General features: G+C 45.3%; 1 protein-coding gene across 1 annotated transcript in view; it reads left to right on the top strand.

The window, feature by feature from the left end:
- The first annotated feature begins 1,291 nt into the window (after positions 1-1,291).
- Positions 1,292-15,463, top strand: part of GDF11 (growth differentiation factor 11) — a 38,149-nt gene continuing 23,977 nt past the window's right edge. The window contains exon 1 of the mRNA XM_083490347.1: positions 1,292-2,121. Coding sequence (XP_083346473.1) covers positions 1,719-2,121 — 403 coding nt within the window. The 5' untranslated portion in view covers positions 1,292-1,718. The remainder of the gene's footprint in view (positions 2,122-15,463) is intronic.

Here is a 15,463-nt window from a genome sequence, read left to right as displayed (position 1 = left end):
CAGCAGAGCGGAGCAGGGCGGGGTGGGCTGCCTGCAAAAGGGGGGGGGCGCGGAGAAAGAGAGAGAGAGAGAGAGAGATGCTCGCTCGGGAGATTCGCTGACACAAGCGAGGGGTCTCTAGAGCCCTGGAAAGGCAGTCGATGAACCCTGGGGCGGAAGGTGCAGCGCTTGCCCTCGGAAAGAAAGAGAGAGAGAAAGAAAGAAACGCACCTCCCCCGCTCGCCTTTTATCAGACGGCCAAAAACAACACCGCGGGGAAAAAGGCAACAAAACCGCACGTGGCTCCTGGTTGGAGCCGGGCTCGGGACCTGCCAAAAAACAGCCTCCCCCAGCTACCCACCCACCGACCCCCAGGCGCAGCCCCGGTTAGCAGCGCCCTGCTTGGAGACGCGATTGTAACTTGTGAAAGGGAAAGAGGCAGCAGCGCTCCAGCATGCAAAGCAAGGAGCTGCAGTGCATTAACGCGAAAGGGCAGCGGAGGGTTATTGAGTGGGTGACAGCTGCGACGCCAGAGCCGGGGAGAAAGGCAGAAAGAAAACTGCTCGCTTGGCAGAAAACGAATCTCTCTCTCTCTCTCTCTTTTGCAGCGGAGGCGCGCGGGTCTTGCTGCGCCGGAGTGGGGAGGGGGGCACTTAAGGACTGTCAGAGCGCCCGCGACCCGGAGAGAGAGAAAGGAGGGATCTAGAAACCGTCAGATCGATCGGGGATTTAGATGGTCCGGGGGCACTTAGAAACTGTCAAACGTCCCAGAAATGAGAATGAAAGGGATGAGTGGAGAGAGAGAGAGAGAGAAAGAGAGAGGGAGAGAGAGAGAGAGAAACTCTCTCCGGATGAAAAGGAGAGCTTAACCTGTCCAAAGTGGGCAACTATAAGGAAGTGCCAGGCGAGGATCGGAACCACGGGCGAGTAGGAGGAGGAAAAGGAGAGAGGGTCGGCAGCAATGCCTCTCCTCCCAAGTCCCCTCGTTGCTTAAATGGCCATCTCTGAACCCGACGCGGCTCAGCAGCCCTTGCTCGACTCCCAAAGGCGCCCGAGCCGCCCCCTCCCCGCTGGCCGCTCCCAGCAGCCCCTCCCCTGCCAGATGCATTATTAAAACCACCTCGCAATTTGCCTCCCGGGGAAGGTAACCAGAAGGGGGGAAGGTGGCTGCGCAAAGGGGACTTTGTGTCTTTAAGGGGCTGTCAGATCCCTCTTCCCCACGCCCCACGCCCCCCGGGGCGCCCCCTCCCCTCCGGCTTTCAAAGAGAGCTGCCAGCGCTTAAAAGGTTTGACACACAGAGGCGAGCGAGACTGGACTGCTCCGCGCTTACACGAGACGAGCGCGCAGAACTCCTCGCTCGCTTTTCCCCCTTTGGTGACAGCCCTTTTGCCAGGAGATCTTTTGTTGCCTCCGCAGCCAATCAAGGCTTTTTACGACACAGTTCAGTTGGGATATAAAAGGAGAGTCCTTTTTTCCCCCCTCTCCCCCCCACCCCGGCCTTTCCTTTCCCCCAACCAGCAAGTCACCCACCATCTCCAACCCAAAGAACTTCTAGCCATCAGAAGAGCAGCAGCAGCAGCACCAACAACAACCAGCACCCAGCAGCTGCGGCTCGCCATCCCTCCCCATCCCCCCTGCACGGCCAAAGCAGGGCGATTTTTTTGTTTGTTTGCAAGAGAAAGGACCGGGGTTTGGTGCGGGCGGGGGGCGGGAGGGTGGACCGCGCAGCTCGCCCACCATGCGGGTGCCCAGGTCTCGTGTGCTCTTCTGCTGCCTGGTGCTGTCCCTGGAGTTCTGCGCGGGGGAGCCGGCGGAGCGAGGGGCGGATAAAGCGCCCACGGTGGGAGTCCCCTTGGTGACAGAGGCAGAGGACCAGGGCTGCCCGGTGTGTCTGTGGCGGAAGCACAGCAAGGAGATGAGGCTGGAGAGCATCAAGTCGCAGATCCTCAGCAAGCTGAGGCTCAAAGAGGCGCCCAACATCACCCGAGAGGTGGTCAACCAGTTGTTGCCCAAAGCGCCTCCGCTGCAGCAGATCTTGGACTTGCACGACTTCCAGGGGGACTCCTTCCAGCACGACGACTATCTGGAGGAAGACGAGTACCATGCCACCACCGAGACTGTCATCAGCATGGCACAAGAAAGTAAGTTCTTTGTTAAGGAGGCACGGCCGCGCTAAGGGGGTCTTTGGGTGCATGGGAAACGCAACTTTAGCGGTCTCTGGGGTGTTTTTTTGGGGGGGTGGGGTGGGGTGGGGGAGCCGAGCCAAGGAAGAAAGCAGGCTTCTCGCCCGGCCAACCCACATCTCCTCTGCTAGTCCCGGAGCTTATTGTTTATTTCAGCGAGGAATAAATCACTCGGAGAGAACAGGCAGCGCTGCCATCCTCAGGGACCCCTGAGCCCAGATTGGTTGCTCTTCTGTATGTGGAGGGGGATGCGCGCTGACCAGGTGTTCCGGAGGCATCTTCAGCCTCCTCCTCCTCCACAGCGCTGGCAAGATTTCTCAGACTCTCTCCGTGAGAGAGAGCTGCTTTATTCCATGCTGAACAAGTCGAGAGCAATGGCCGGGAGGGGACTGGCCTGAATGGTTGGTTGTTCGTGTGTTGGTGCACATTAAAAGGTATCATCTCCCTGCCCTCAAAGATACCTTCGGCTCCCTTTCCTCTATTTGCAAAAAAAAAATAAAATAAAATAAAAGGGGAAATGCAATGAGGTTATCGCCCCCCCCCAAAAGCCCGACCGTCGCTTTTAAGTTGTGCAAAGTTCTTTGCCAACCGGCTGCGTCTGAAGAAGGAAAGGTCTGCTTTGTGTAGAGTGGCTCCATCGAGCCTTTTGCGTTTGGAGTATTATTGTGCAAACTCGTCTTAGCGGTGAGCTTTGTCGCTGTGCTCTTTGCGGATCTTCTGTGGATTTCCGAGCTGGGGCTTTGGAAAAGAAGGCGGTGGGGGTGCGCGCGCGCGCGCGCATAGGTTGGCGTTGCATGAAAAGTACTCCCCCCCCCCCTTGCCAAAGCCAAATAAACCTAGGAGAGGTCATGGAGAGGCTCTGGCCCCGAAGCGCTGCTGCTGCCAAAGGTGTCATGATTCTGAAAGCGGTCTGCCACTCCAGCTCTCTCGCAAGTAGAAAGGCGGAAACGGCATTTCTCAGCTCTGGAGAGAGTGTGGCTCCTTTTTCTCCCCCTGCCAAGTGAAGGCGTAATCCCTTTTGTGAGGTTGCCTTTCGCCAGCTGCAAACAGCTCGAGAAGTTTGCCCAGCCCGAGGCTTTGGAATATCCAGCTGCCTCCCTGAGCATGCACACACACTCCCTCCCTGTTCCCTTTCCAGGTCTGCCAAGATCCATGGCCCTTTGTACTTCTCTCACTTATTGTAGACTCACATGGATGGCATTCCCCCCCCCCTTTTGTGCAAAAAAACCCCAGTTAAAAATAAATGTTTCTTAGTGTTTTGGGAAAACAGAGTCGCCAGGGGGTGGTGACAGCTTGGGCCTAAGTGCTGTGCAATATTTCTTGCTGCTGTGTCCTCTTGCCAAGTTTATTTGTAAGTGGGCTGAATGTGAAAACCCAACAGCAATATTCAACCTCTGGGAACATCTGGTGTTCCAGGCATATTTCAAAACTTGGGGCATCACCGCATGTGTCAGGACTTGGTGTTTGAAACCAACTCTGGAGCGAGTACTGCCAGATATATTTTTTTTGTTCTGGGCATGCAGTTATTTGGAAAGAAGGCCTCTTATTTATTCACTTTGAAATATGCGCCTTCTCTAGAACATAATAAGTGACATGGGTAGTGTGGCCTGTGGGTGGAAGATAGAATGTCAAGCTTTCTGTTAAAATCTCTGTGTGACAGGAGCCACACCGTTCTCTTGGAGCGGTAGGGACATTTGCTCCCAGTGCCAACTGAACAGGGACACAAAATGGGCACAAGAGATCTTGTGCTATTCCTTCAGGTACTTTTAAACAAATGTTAAATTTTGTGGCTCCCCTCCACCCTGGAATAATTATACAGTGGTACCTCGGGTTACATACGCTTCAGGTTACATACGCTTCAGGTTACAGACTCCGCTAACCCATATATATTACCTCAGGTTAATAACTTTGCTTCAGGATGAGAACAGAAATCGTGCGCCGGTGGCACAGCGGCAGCAGGAGGCCCCATTAGCTTCAGGTTAAGAACAGTTTCAGGTTAAGAACGGACCTCCGGAACGAATTAAGTACTTAACCCAAGGTACCACTGTATTTATTTTAAACCAGCTCTTAGCTTACTGTGAGGCTCAATGAGGGTGACAGCCCAGGAGCATTTGCTTAGCGCTAGCAGCCTAGCACAGTAAAGCACATTCAGCCATTGTATATAGCCACAGGTAGGGGAGAGGGCCAAATCCTAAACATATGGCTAAGCAGATATTACTGATTGGATAGCAGCAGGTACTTTTTTTGTACCACAGCTGACTTGCTGCGGTGCAGCAAACAGCAGGTGCATTCTATCTGAAGAGTGAGTCCTTGGAACCTCAGAAGCGGTACCTTTAGGGGTAACAAAATCTAAGCTTCACTCACTCAGTCTTTCAAAAGTTGTGGGGTGCATGGGAGCCTGAAGAGAAGAGCAAGTATAGACAAGACTAGCTACCTAGCTACAAGACATCAATATCCTGGAGTGTAATGCCCAACCATTCTTCATATGACAGGTGGTCCTATGTGAAAACACTACATACAACTGGCTCCACAACTGCTTAAAACTTGATTTAGCATATCTCTCTTGTGGCCAATTCAAACACACATGTCCTTCATTTGTTAACTGCAAGTCAAGCAATTATTCTCCTGTGTGAAGGAGTCATCATGGATCCTTACAATTTCCTTATATTACATTGATTTTTTTTTAAAAAAGATAACCGCATGTGTGAACTATCAGCTCCTATCCAGCTAAAGCTTGATATCACAAAGCTCCATTGAAACCAATGGAACAAGTTAATTGCAAATTACTTAATTTTCTATTGCTTTCAGTGAAACTTGACCATGATGACTAACTTTTGCAGGATTGGAGCTATCAGCCCTGATCAGTGACGCACATCTTGAGTCATGCTCTGGTCCTCTCTAGTTCTAGTTTTCAACGAGGCTGCATGTCAGTGTAGAATGCAATGACAGCACCAAGGGAGAGCTGAGATTCTGAATGGTAACCGCACGACAATACTTTTCTGGATGCTAAAAGTCATTGTAACTCAGCCAATTTTCCAGCACTCAGAATGCTAGTGGTGCTCACTGAATGCTAAATAGTAGCAACACCTGAATTAGAGCACACTGTACACCCATCTTGTACATTCTTATATAGATGTGAGGGGTTTTTGACCCTTAAATTGCAAGAACCAGAACAGACCTATTTGACTCCAGCCATGAACCACATGGAAGAATTACCTATACAGTATGCACAACCTCATCAACTTCTTGTTACATTTGTAATATGTTTGTTAGCATTTTAATATGCAAGCTGATTTATAATCCTTACCTAATTAATAATTTTAATTCCAGAAAGGCAGATACATAAAAACAGGCTTTGATTATGGTAGGGAACTCATCTCAGAACTGTTAAATGTCTCTAAATCCATTGTCTGCCCATGCCATAAACATTCATGGCTGGATCATCAGAACTAACTCTTAAATCCCAATTTCTGGTGAACTGAGAGCTGAGAGAAGTTGGAGTGTACCTGAGATTAGAAGGTTAAACAGAAGAATTGTGGTTACTATTGATTAGTGTAATATTCTTTTCCTCTGACTTCCTTAACCCAAACGTATTTTACAACAACCAGCAGAAATATCGCAGCAAAAATGACCCAGCACTAAATAAGCTGGTTTTAAGCTTCTGTAGCAATTTGTGCTGATTATATTAGCTCAATAAAGTTCAAAGAGACATGTAATGTTTCTTCTTCGAAATCAATATCTGCCAGAGGATAATCATAATTACTTCACTGGCTATTAGCCAGATATTCAGGCTAAGGAATCATTAGTGAAATCACTATGTGGCAAAAGCTTAGGTAACCTGATGGTGAAGTGAGCAAGAATTGACAGGTAAGGAGTACTACCAAACATAATGAAGTACTTGCAATACACTTCGTCCATATTCATCACTAAATTTAGAGCAATGCCATCTCATGTTTGAAGTGTGGGAATGGCCTCATGTAAAGTAAGTAGTGCATCATCGACTCAACCATAGTTAGAGAGCGTTGTTCATGCAGTCTCCTACATAAATAGAGCTGCCAGTCTACCTTGAAAATTCCTCTGACTCCAGCCTTGATCTCGTTTAGTTTCCCTACATATTTCTTAATGACACCGAAAACTGGAATTGGATTTGAGGTAGTATTAGAAAGAAGGCCTGTTTGGTCCATCTTGATCTAACCCTAACCCTTGCAAAGGCATATGCAGTTATTATTTTTTCTGGAGAAGTCTGGTAGGATGCGATATGTACCCAAGGATGGAACTTCTGCCTCCATCATGGGCAGAATAGCTTCACATGCCTCCTTGTGGAAGGATGGAAAGAGCAAAGCAAGCAACTGTTTGCTGTGCTTGTTTGGTATAAAGGTAAAGGGACCCCTGACCATTAGGTCCAGTCGTGACCGACTCTAGGGTTGGTGCGCTCATCTCGCTTTATTGGCCGAGGGAGCCGGCGTACAGCTTCCGGGTCATGTGGCCAGCATGACTAAGCCACTTCTGGCGAACCAGAGCAGCGCACGGAAACGCCGTTTACCTTCCCACCGGAGCGATACCTATTTATCTACTTGCACTTTGACGTGCTTTCGAACTGCTAGGTTGGCAGGAGCAGGGACCGGGCAACGGGAGCTCACTCCATCGCGGGGATTCGAACCGCCGACCGTCTGATCGGCAAGTCCTAGGCTCTGTGGTTTAACCCACAGCGCCACCCGCGTCCCTTGTTTGGTATAGTTTAGGACAAATCTTGGGTGTACAAGGTCTCATCATGCAGTGGTGATACAGTGAGCTTGGTCCTTCTTTTCTGTGGGTGGAATTACCTGTCCAAGCTCAAGGGTGTAAATAAGTGTGGGGTGCCGTGAACTTAGGGGTTTAACTATGCTGAATAGTTGGAATGATTTTTATGACTCTGTAATACTGGTTTTATTTGTTGCTTTGATGTAATCTGCCTTGGGATCATTTTGTGATGAAGGGTGGGATAGAAATGAAATAAATAACCATGAATAATAAATAACCTGCTTGCAATATTGTGAGGCGATGTTGACCCAAAGCAATCCTGATTAAAATCCTTAGCTGTCTGACTTTTAGGAGGAACATTCTACCACCACATCCTTGTTCATAGATATTACTCTATTCAATAGCAGGCTTCCTCAGCCTCGGCCCTCCAGATGTTTTGAGACTACAATTCCCATCATCCCTGACCACTGGTTCTGCTAGCTAGGGATCATGGGAGTTGTAGGCCAAAAACATCTGGAGGGCAGAGGTTGAGGAAGCCTGCTCTATTCTAACAGTGACTTGCTTCCCCCCCAATGTCCAAAAGATCTTCCAGATCAGTTTGTTTTTTCCTTTCATATATAGCTTTAAAAAAAAGAGATGGAGAGAGATATGTCTTGTTTGAGTTGAATTGACTATTCAGTATGGGGTATCTTATTCTTCAGGGTTTCATGTTCTACTGCTGAAGGCTTAGTACATAAGGGATCCCTTCACAAAAAACATTTTATAACTATGCTTTTTTTGTCATTATGGCCTCTGTGATTCCATCTTGTTTTTGGACATGCCAATATAGAAAAAATTAGTCTGTTCCTTCCTTCCATCATCCTTGTTGTTGCTTGCAACTGGATCATAGATTCTTCTGTATTGTGTGGCTTCTGGAGCGGTATCTCAATGGGGACAGTTTCCCTTTTATTTTGTATCTGTGTGCATGTGCGGTTTGCATACGTGCATTCAGGACATGCCACAGCCCTATGCAGAACACAATGCAGAGAGTAGATTATGTTCTAGAGTGCATCAAGGCTTACTTCTGACAGTGTAAATAATATGGGTTATTAAAATTATTCTTTCTTTTAATCCATATATATCTATTTGTTTCTGTGTACATTTTTTGGTTTGTCACTTGGTTCTCTTTCTGCATTGCCACAATTACCAGATCCCTACCTTGCTTCTTCAAGACTGTGTGAGGTTAAATAATTATTTACCAGTTTGCTGCTGTTCAAGGAAAGCATCTTTGTTTTCTTGAATACACAAGGTGCTGCCATCACAACTGGGATACATGATCCTTTTTGATGAGCCTTTCCCTTTGGAACAGCAATTTCCGGGGAGACTGCGATATCAAAAGTCTGATGGTATCTTCTTGTCCATACAGTTTTTTATGCAGGACAGAGAACCTGGAGGCCATCCACACAGAGGTCTAACATTGGATAAGTATATACTGGATGGAGAATCAGGATTCATTAGTCAGCCATGGAAACATAGTGGGCTTGTGTCTAGCGGAAATTGGGACTCAATCAAGTATAGAGAGGAAAGGATATGTGTTTGGATGCTAACTCAAAAGGTGAGAGTGACAAGAGAGGCTTCAAACAAACAATTTCCCATTAGAGAGCGATCTCATTATCGATCTGTGCTGGATGCTGGGTATTTGCTGCTGCTGAGATGGAAATGGTTAATTCTTGATTATTTAGGCATATTGCTTGACAAGTCAAATCTTCTTGCTAATCAACAGTTACTTAAGCACCTAGATCCTAGAAGGATCAGAGCATCCTAACCCTTTTACTGTCTGGGCAGCAGCACAGAACTGGCATAAAAAATAATTTTGTTGGTGTTTATTAGAAGCTGAACCTGCTTCAGCTCAGGTTATCTTCCCAAAAGTTAGGACAGTTAGTGAAACTGCTGGAACTAAGTCAAAGGCAATATTATGTGTTGGAGGTAAGCACTCAGTGGTTCTTAGGTAGGCTTTGATTGTTGTTAGCCGCCCTGAGCCCGGCTTCGGCTGGGGAGGGCGGGATATAAATAAAATGTATTATTATTATTATTATTATTATTATTATTATTATTATTATTCTGAGCTTACGGCAACAAGATTCATGACATGAAATCTGACATTAAAGCCACATAGAGGCTGTAGCTTGAAGAAGGTTAGAAGCAATGGGCAAAATCCTTCCTGGAATATCTTTATGATTCCTAGGCACTATATCATGCATTGCCTTGCATCTCACTACAATATGGCAAACAACAGCATTTCCAGACCGCAGTATTATTTTATTATACTGAAGGGCTCAGGTCTGTGTGAGGAGGCTTATCAAAACCAGTGGGCCAGTTGGCACAATCCAATTGGATGTGGTTCATAGACTTCAGTTATCAATCACTGGCTTACTGGGGCTTAGACCAATTAGGCTTATTTTCCTGTGCTACCAAATAAGTGCCTGTGTTAACAACTCTACAAACACAATCTTTTTCTGCTTCACTGAAATAAGTATAGTGTCAAAGAATATAGTAAGGGTTCTGATGTTCTAACTGTCCTCTTGCACTCTTTGGGAGTGATAGAGAAACTTGATTATGTAAGAGGAGCTATGATTGGACATGGGAGGTGTTCATGGTGAGTTTTGGCAATTCTTTTTCTAGAAAAATAGCACTGGATGAAAGCATTGTGGTTGTGAGGCTCCCAGCAAAAAGAGCCACCCACTGCTGGCTGATTTGACCCCACAATATATAGAGATTTATTTACAAATCCTGAGCACTATTCGGCGAGTTATTTGCATAAATGGCACATACTGGCTATCCAGAAAGTGGTTGTTTTTAGAAGTGAGAGATCTAAAATGGTGGGTCAAGCCTCTACATTGGACTTGGCTGCTATGTCAGGCTGCCTCCAGAACACTACTGAGGTGGTTAAGGGAATCAGAACACTGAAAGCCATTAAATTCTCAGAAGGGATGATTCACACTGAACCGCTGGACTTGAAATCAACTCGGGAGATTGCCTGGCTGAAAAAGAAAATCTGGCCTCAGAACAAGAGACAAAATGGCCACCAGATTTAAAAAACACACAACTGCTCTAGGAGCCTCGTAAGGAAGACATGCAGAGGTTTAGAAGAAAGGTATTTGGAATAGAGGAACACCTATGCAGTCATGTAAAGAGGATGGCCATCAGTGCTTGCAACAAGATAGTGGGCTCTGAAAGTAAGTTTAAAGTTAACAGATCCAGGATTCTCAGAGGAGATGTGAGAGGTGGGCAAAGTATTGCTACCATATTACTGATCCATATCTCTGTATCAGGATGAGTAGGGAATAATTAATGTTGGAACTGGAACTCACAGCTGCCTGTATGTGGAATTTTCTATGCTTCCACATCAGCAGAAAATCTCTGCCCCCCTCCAAAGAATACATTTACATTGTGAGACTGAAGGGTGAGAATGTACAGCAGGATGCAATGAATGTGCACATGTTTTGGAACTATAAGTATGATGCCACTGTTTCTACCAAAGGAAGAATTCTGTAAAAATCTATGACTCAAAATGTTCACTCGAGCTGATGCCAACTGGGAGGGGAGGCAGAGTATGGTCTGGAGTGTGTGAAGGCTGAGCGGAAGGAAGGGGTGTTGGACGGGAGGGTGTGGGGGGCACAAGTGTGAGGAATCGCAGTAGGGAGAAGGACTTCCCTCCTGGCCAATTCTACAGCTCATTGAGAAATTTCCTTCTCCAGCATTAATAGACTTGGATGGCTTTGAAATTTTACTGCCCATAAAATCGGCGACACGCTGGGGCTTTTTTCTGTGTTAAACGTTTGCTGCTGCTCCCCACAACCATCTCTTTCCCTTTAACAACTTGCTCCCTCCAACACACCCCCCTGCAAAAATAAAGCCAGCGTGCACACACCACCCAGATTGAAATTGACAAGGGTAGTCCAATCTGATTTTAATTGGCCATCTGGAATAATTCCCCTTGCTTGTAGGCTTACTGGATTGGCTGGAGCCAATCCATTGGACCCACAGATTCCATCTCCTAGAATCTTTATCATTCATCCTCACTCCCTTTTTCCTTGATGGCAGTTATGATTTTTGCTCCTGACACTCTTTCATGGAGCAATTGTGTGTGTGAGTATTTTTATGGTTCCTGAACAGAAGGAAGGGAAGGCTTTATAGGCAGTGGGGCCATAAACCTTTCTGGTTCCCCTCTCCTCACTCCTTCTGTCCTGTCCTCCCCCCTTTTTTAATCTAAAGCTTACATTTCCCCCACCCATAGACAAGAAACTAGGGAAGGATAATTGGGTTCTAAACCATTTATTGGCTACCCATGACCCCTGATGACCTTTCGTTTGGGCATTGGTGGTGGGGAGGGGAAGTTAATGAAGTACCTTGAAGGGAGACTGGGGGTGTGTGACAGTGTGAAATCCACCAAATGCTCCCCCCCCCTTTAGTACTGCATTCTGACAGCTTGGAGTAAGTCTAACACAACAGTGACTTCAAATCTACTTGCAGTCATCACTACTTTCTGGGTACAGGGATCATTTTCAAAGTGGCAGTTTTGCTGGAAAATGTAAAGTTGGGATTTTGCAGCAAGAAAGCCAGGGACACTCAGCGCTGGTATAACAGGGGATTGGGAACTGTAAGGGATGGGCTGAGTTGTGACTTCAGACATTTAAAAGAAGTTGCTGAATAAGGGAAATATGTCAAAATCAGACAAAAACTAACTGCTGTGCTGATATTTTAGGAGGGTAAATAAGATACTCACATTAGTTACAGGTTGTTTACAAGATAATATACAAAATTGTATTTCAGTGCTAAGAATGCCTAATAGCGTTTTGTGTGTGCAAATATGTACCAAATTCTTCCAGGTTAGTGGCGCAGCAGCATATAATGTTTTGAATTGGATTTACATGGAGTTCCTGCCCAGGTTGCACTGAAATCAGTGGAGTTGTAAAGTACCATTACTTAATTTCCCCCCAGAATGGATATAACTATATTGAGGTTTCATTATTACTGCTAGTGGAATTCTAAGGGTGGTCTTAAACACTCTTGTGTGTCAATATTTAAGGTAGTTATTCCCATTTCACTAATGAAGCACAGAAAATCAGAGAGAGCTGTGGAAATGCTCTCGAATGCAGAATAACAGTTAACTAGGAATTACAATAGCCTTCACCGGTAACTGGAAGAATTAGAACAGGCTTCCTCATCCTCGGCCTTCCAGATGTTTTTGGCCTACAGCTCCCATGATCCCTGGCTAGCAGGACCAGTGGTCAGGGATGATGGGAATTGTAGTCTCAAAACATCTGGAGGACTGAGGTTGAGGAAGCCTGCATTAGAAGAATTGACAGCAGTTGATACCACTAGAATACTAGCAGTGCAGTGGTACCTCGGGTTACAGACGCTTCAGGTTACAGACACTTCAGGTTACAGACTCTGCTAACCCAGAAATAGTACCTCGGGTTAAGAAATTACCTCAGGATGAGAATGGAAATCGCACGCCAGTGTCAGCGGGAGGCCCCATTAGCTAAAGAGGTACCTCAGGTTAAGAACAGTTTCAGGTTAATAACGGACCTCCGGAACGAATTAAGTTCTTAACCCGAGGTACCATTGTATTACAATGACTCCACAACAGTTGCATATAGTAAGCTGATTAGTGCAGTCCAGATCACTCAGTTACTCTAGTCTAGTGTATGGTAGACTATATTAGTGACTATCCATTAAGGAATGATTGTATAGGATTTTACAAGTATGTGTGTCATGTCAGCAAGGTGACTATGGCTTCCTAGTGTGTTGCTGTAGCACCAAGTACTACCTCATCCTTGGATGACCACCTGGGCAGCAGTGGGTAGGGCTTGATTACCTGTTAAATTGAGTAATTGACAGAGTAGGGCCCCAGCCAAACTAGAACTCTTTCTGTGGTGGAAATTCATGAATGTTTCCCATGACGGAACCTGAAGTATGCCCATTCTTCCGTCTCAAAGCATAGTAATTGATCATCCGTCAGAAAAAAGGGAGTGGTGGTAATGTTCCCATCTATAGAGAAATTAATAATATGGGAATTAATTAATAATATGGGAATTTTTAGTGTGAAAAGCAGGACATTGTAGAACAATTCAGAAGCAGGACAGGACAGATCAGGAAGTGAGAGGCTTTGTGTGTTTTGAATGCTCTCAAAGGTGAACACATGGTTCATTAAGGGTTAAAGATACGTGAAACCTCATAATATGTTTTAGAAGAGACACCCTGTATTCTTAACCTGGTTCTGGAGGCAATGAATGTACCAGGATTTTTTTATAAAAAAAACCCAATAGCCCTGCCATTTAGAAATGTGGCACTGGGACCTAAATATTCTAAATATTGATATAACTCAGTACAGCAGGACCGGTGCTTTAAAATTATGCTAGGTGCCTAAGGACTGGACAAAGAATACATGTTCATAGCATACACAGAACAGAGAGATTCCAATAAATTTTTAGAACTATGTTTCCTATTCAGATACTTAGAACAATGCTACACAGAGAGACAAGCGGGAATGATTAGCAATAGAACCTAAAGTAAGCTGGAAGGATATGTTAAGTTCTGTCTATTTAGCTACCAAGGAAAGTTTAAATATAGAAGAGGGAGGAAAAATAGAAACCAACCATTGAATCAAAATGAACTCCACTTAAAAACAACAGCCAAATATTTACCAGAAGAACTAGCCAATGGAACAGAATGCCTGTAGAGGAGGCAAGTTCTTCATTAGAAATAAGGACCATTGCTTGGTTTCGTAGAATTCAGAGTGTGCATGTTAGGATGAATAGACTTGAAGATCTCTGTGGAAATTATTGTATATTCAATCTCGCCTCACTTGTGCAGCAGCAGAAACAAGATGTGGGGCTCTATACTGATCCTATTTGCCTCTTGTAGCCCATCTCTGATTGGTAGAGACCATATATATGACCAGGATGCTGCAAATCATAATATCCTCCGGTGTTTCCACTCACAGAGCAGCCACACTCTATAGAAGTGCTCCCTGCTCTGGTACTGAAACTTTTAAACAAAGAACAAATAATAATACTAATAATAAGAATAATAGCTTCAAATTGCCTGTGAATGGTAACTGGATAAATGAAACTTTATAAAAAGAGTTTCTGTGGAAGCATGGTGTTCAATGGTTTCCATTGCTCTGGCTGTGGCATGTGTATTTTGGGAAAGAGTGAAGAAGGGTTGGAAAAGAAATGCGTATATCATAAGAGCAGTATCTAGTCATGTTCAGCAACAAAGTTCTAAATGATGGGGGCCCAGGATACATAGAGGACACAGGAAGTGTTAGAAGTCTCTTCTTTTCCATACCCCAATTGATTACGGTTGAAGGCATGACTGGTAAGGATGCAAAAGGGGCATTTTTGTGGTTACATCCAGATTAGGGAATTCTGTCTTGGAAGGTTCATTTGGGCCCCTTTTTCTTGGCTTTTTGCCATCTAGTTAAGATTTTTTTATTCTGGCACGCATTTGATTTGGTGAGTTGGATGATTCTTAATAGGCTGATATTTTGTCTTAAATTGTTTTCCTTTGCAGTGCCTGTCTTATCCACCTCTTTAATCTATTGGATTAGAGGTTTTATAAATTAATTTTCACCGCTGTTATCAACTTCAATGTTAACAACTCTGAATACTGCATTACAACGGAAGGATGGGGTCTAAATTTACCGAAATAAAACAACAAACAGGTGCTTCTCATCTAATAAGTAGCTACAAGAGACATAAACATTCTCTTCTCAATTTCTGTCTGTAAAGCAGTCAGTGTCTGAGTGCTTGCAGGATCAGGTCACAACATTTAAACAGATTGCAGGTCTCCTGAAACAGGAATGGATGGGGTGGAGACCACAAATGAGAGCTGAAGACAATTCTACAGTCCCACTTGGAGTGAGTTGAGTAAGAAAGCTTTCATAAATGACTAAAAATAGGTGAAGGTTATTATGAACTTGGATGTAATGAAGGCATAGAGAAAAGTGAGAAGAAGCAGAGCATCCAGTTCTGAGTGTTTACCCATAGTGGAAAGTAGCACTGCCCTATTGCATAATCTTTCCCCTCTCTTCCCTATTGGCAGGTGGGGAATGGCTACTGTCAGGGCACAGAACCATGGACAGCAGCCTGGTAAATTTTGGGTGGGGCACATTAATTGCCAATGAGAAGACAGAGAAGATGAACCACTGGAACAGAGAGTGGCTATTGACTTATGCTCACAGACAAGTTTGACTTAACTGGAGGCTTCCACATAACAAACGACAGAATTTCACATCAAACTTGGGGGACCTGGACATAATAAGCCAGCGTGCTTTTGCTTTGAAGGCTAGATTGTGTGCTTTCCCAGCCCCAATCTCATAATTGCCCTTTCCACCTTAGTCTGCGCAACGTCTGCGATTGTGCGGAGGGTTTTGCATAGCTAGGCCGAAAACACTGAGGGGAGGGGGAAGAGGTTTTCTGTCACTTTAAGAACTGGCAGAGACTGGGGGTAGAGAGAGGAGTTCCCAAGGGAGCACAGCATTAATTTGGGACTTGTGCACAGCAAATTGCCT

This window comes from Podarcis liolepis (assembly GCF_965112155.1).
Source record: "Podarcis liolepis genome assembly, chromosome: 2".
NCBI lineage: Eukaryota > Metazoa > Chordata > Lepidosauria > Squamata > Lacertidae > Podarcis > Podarcis liolepis.
This window is presented reverse-complemented; position numbering and strand designations above follow the sequence as displayed.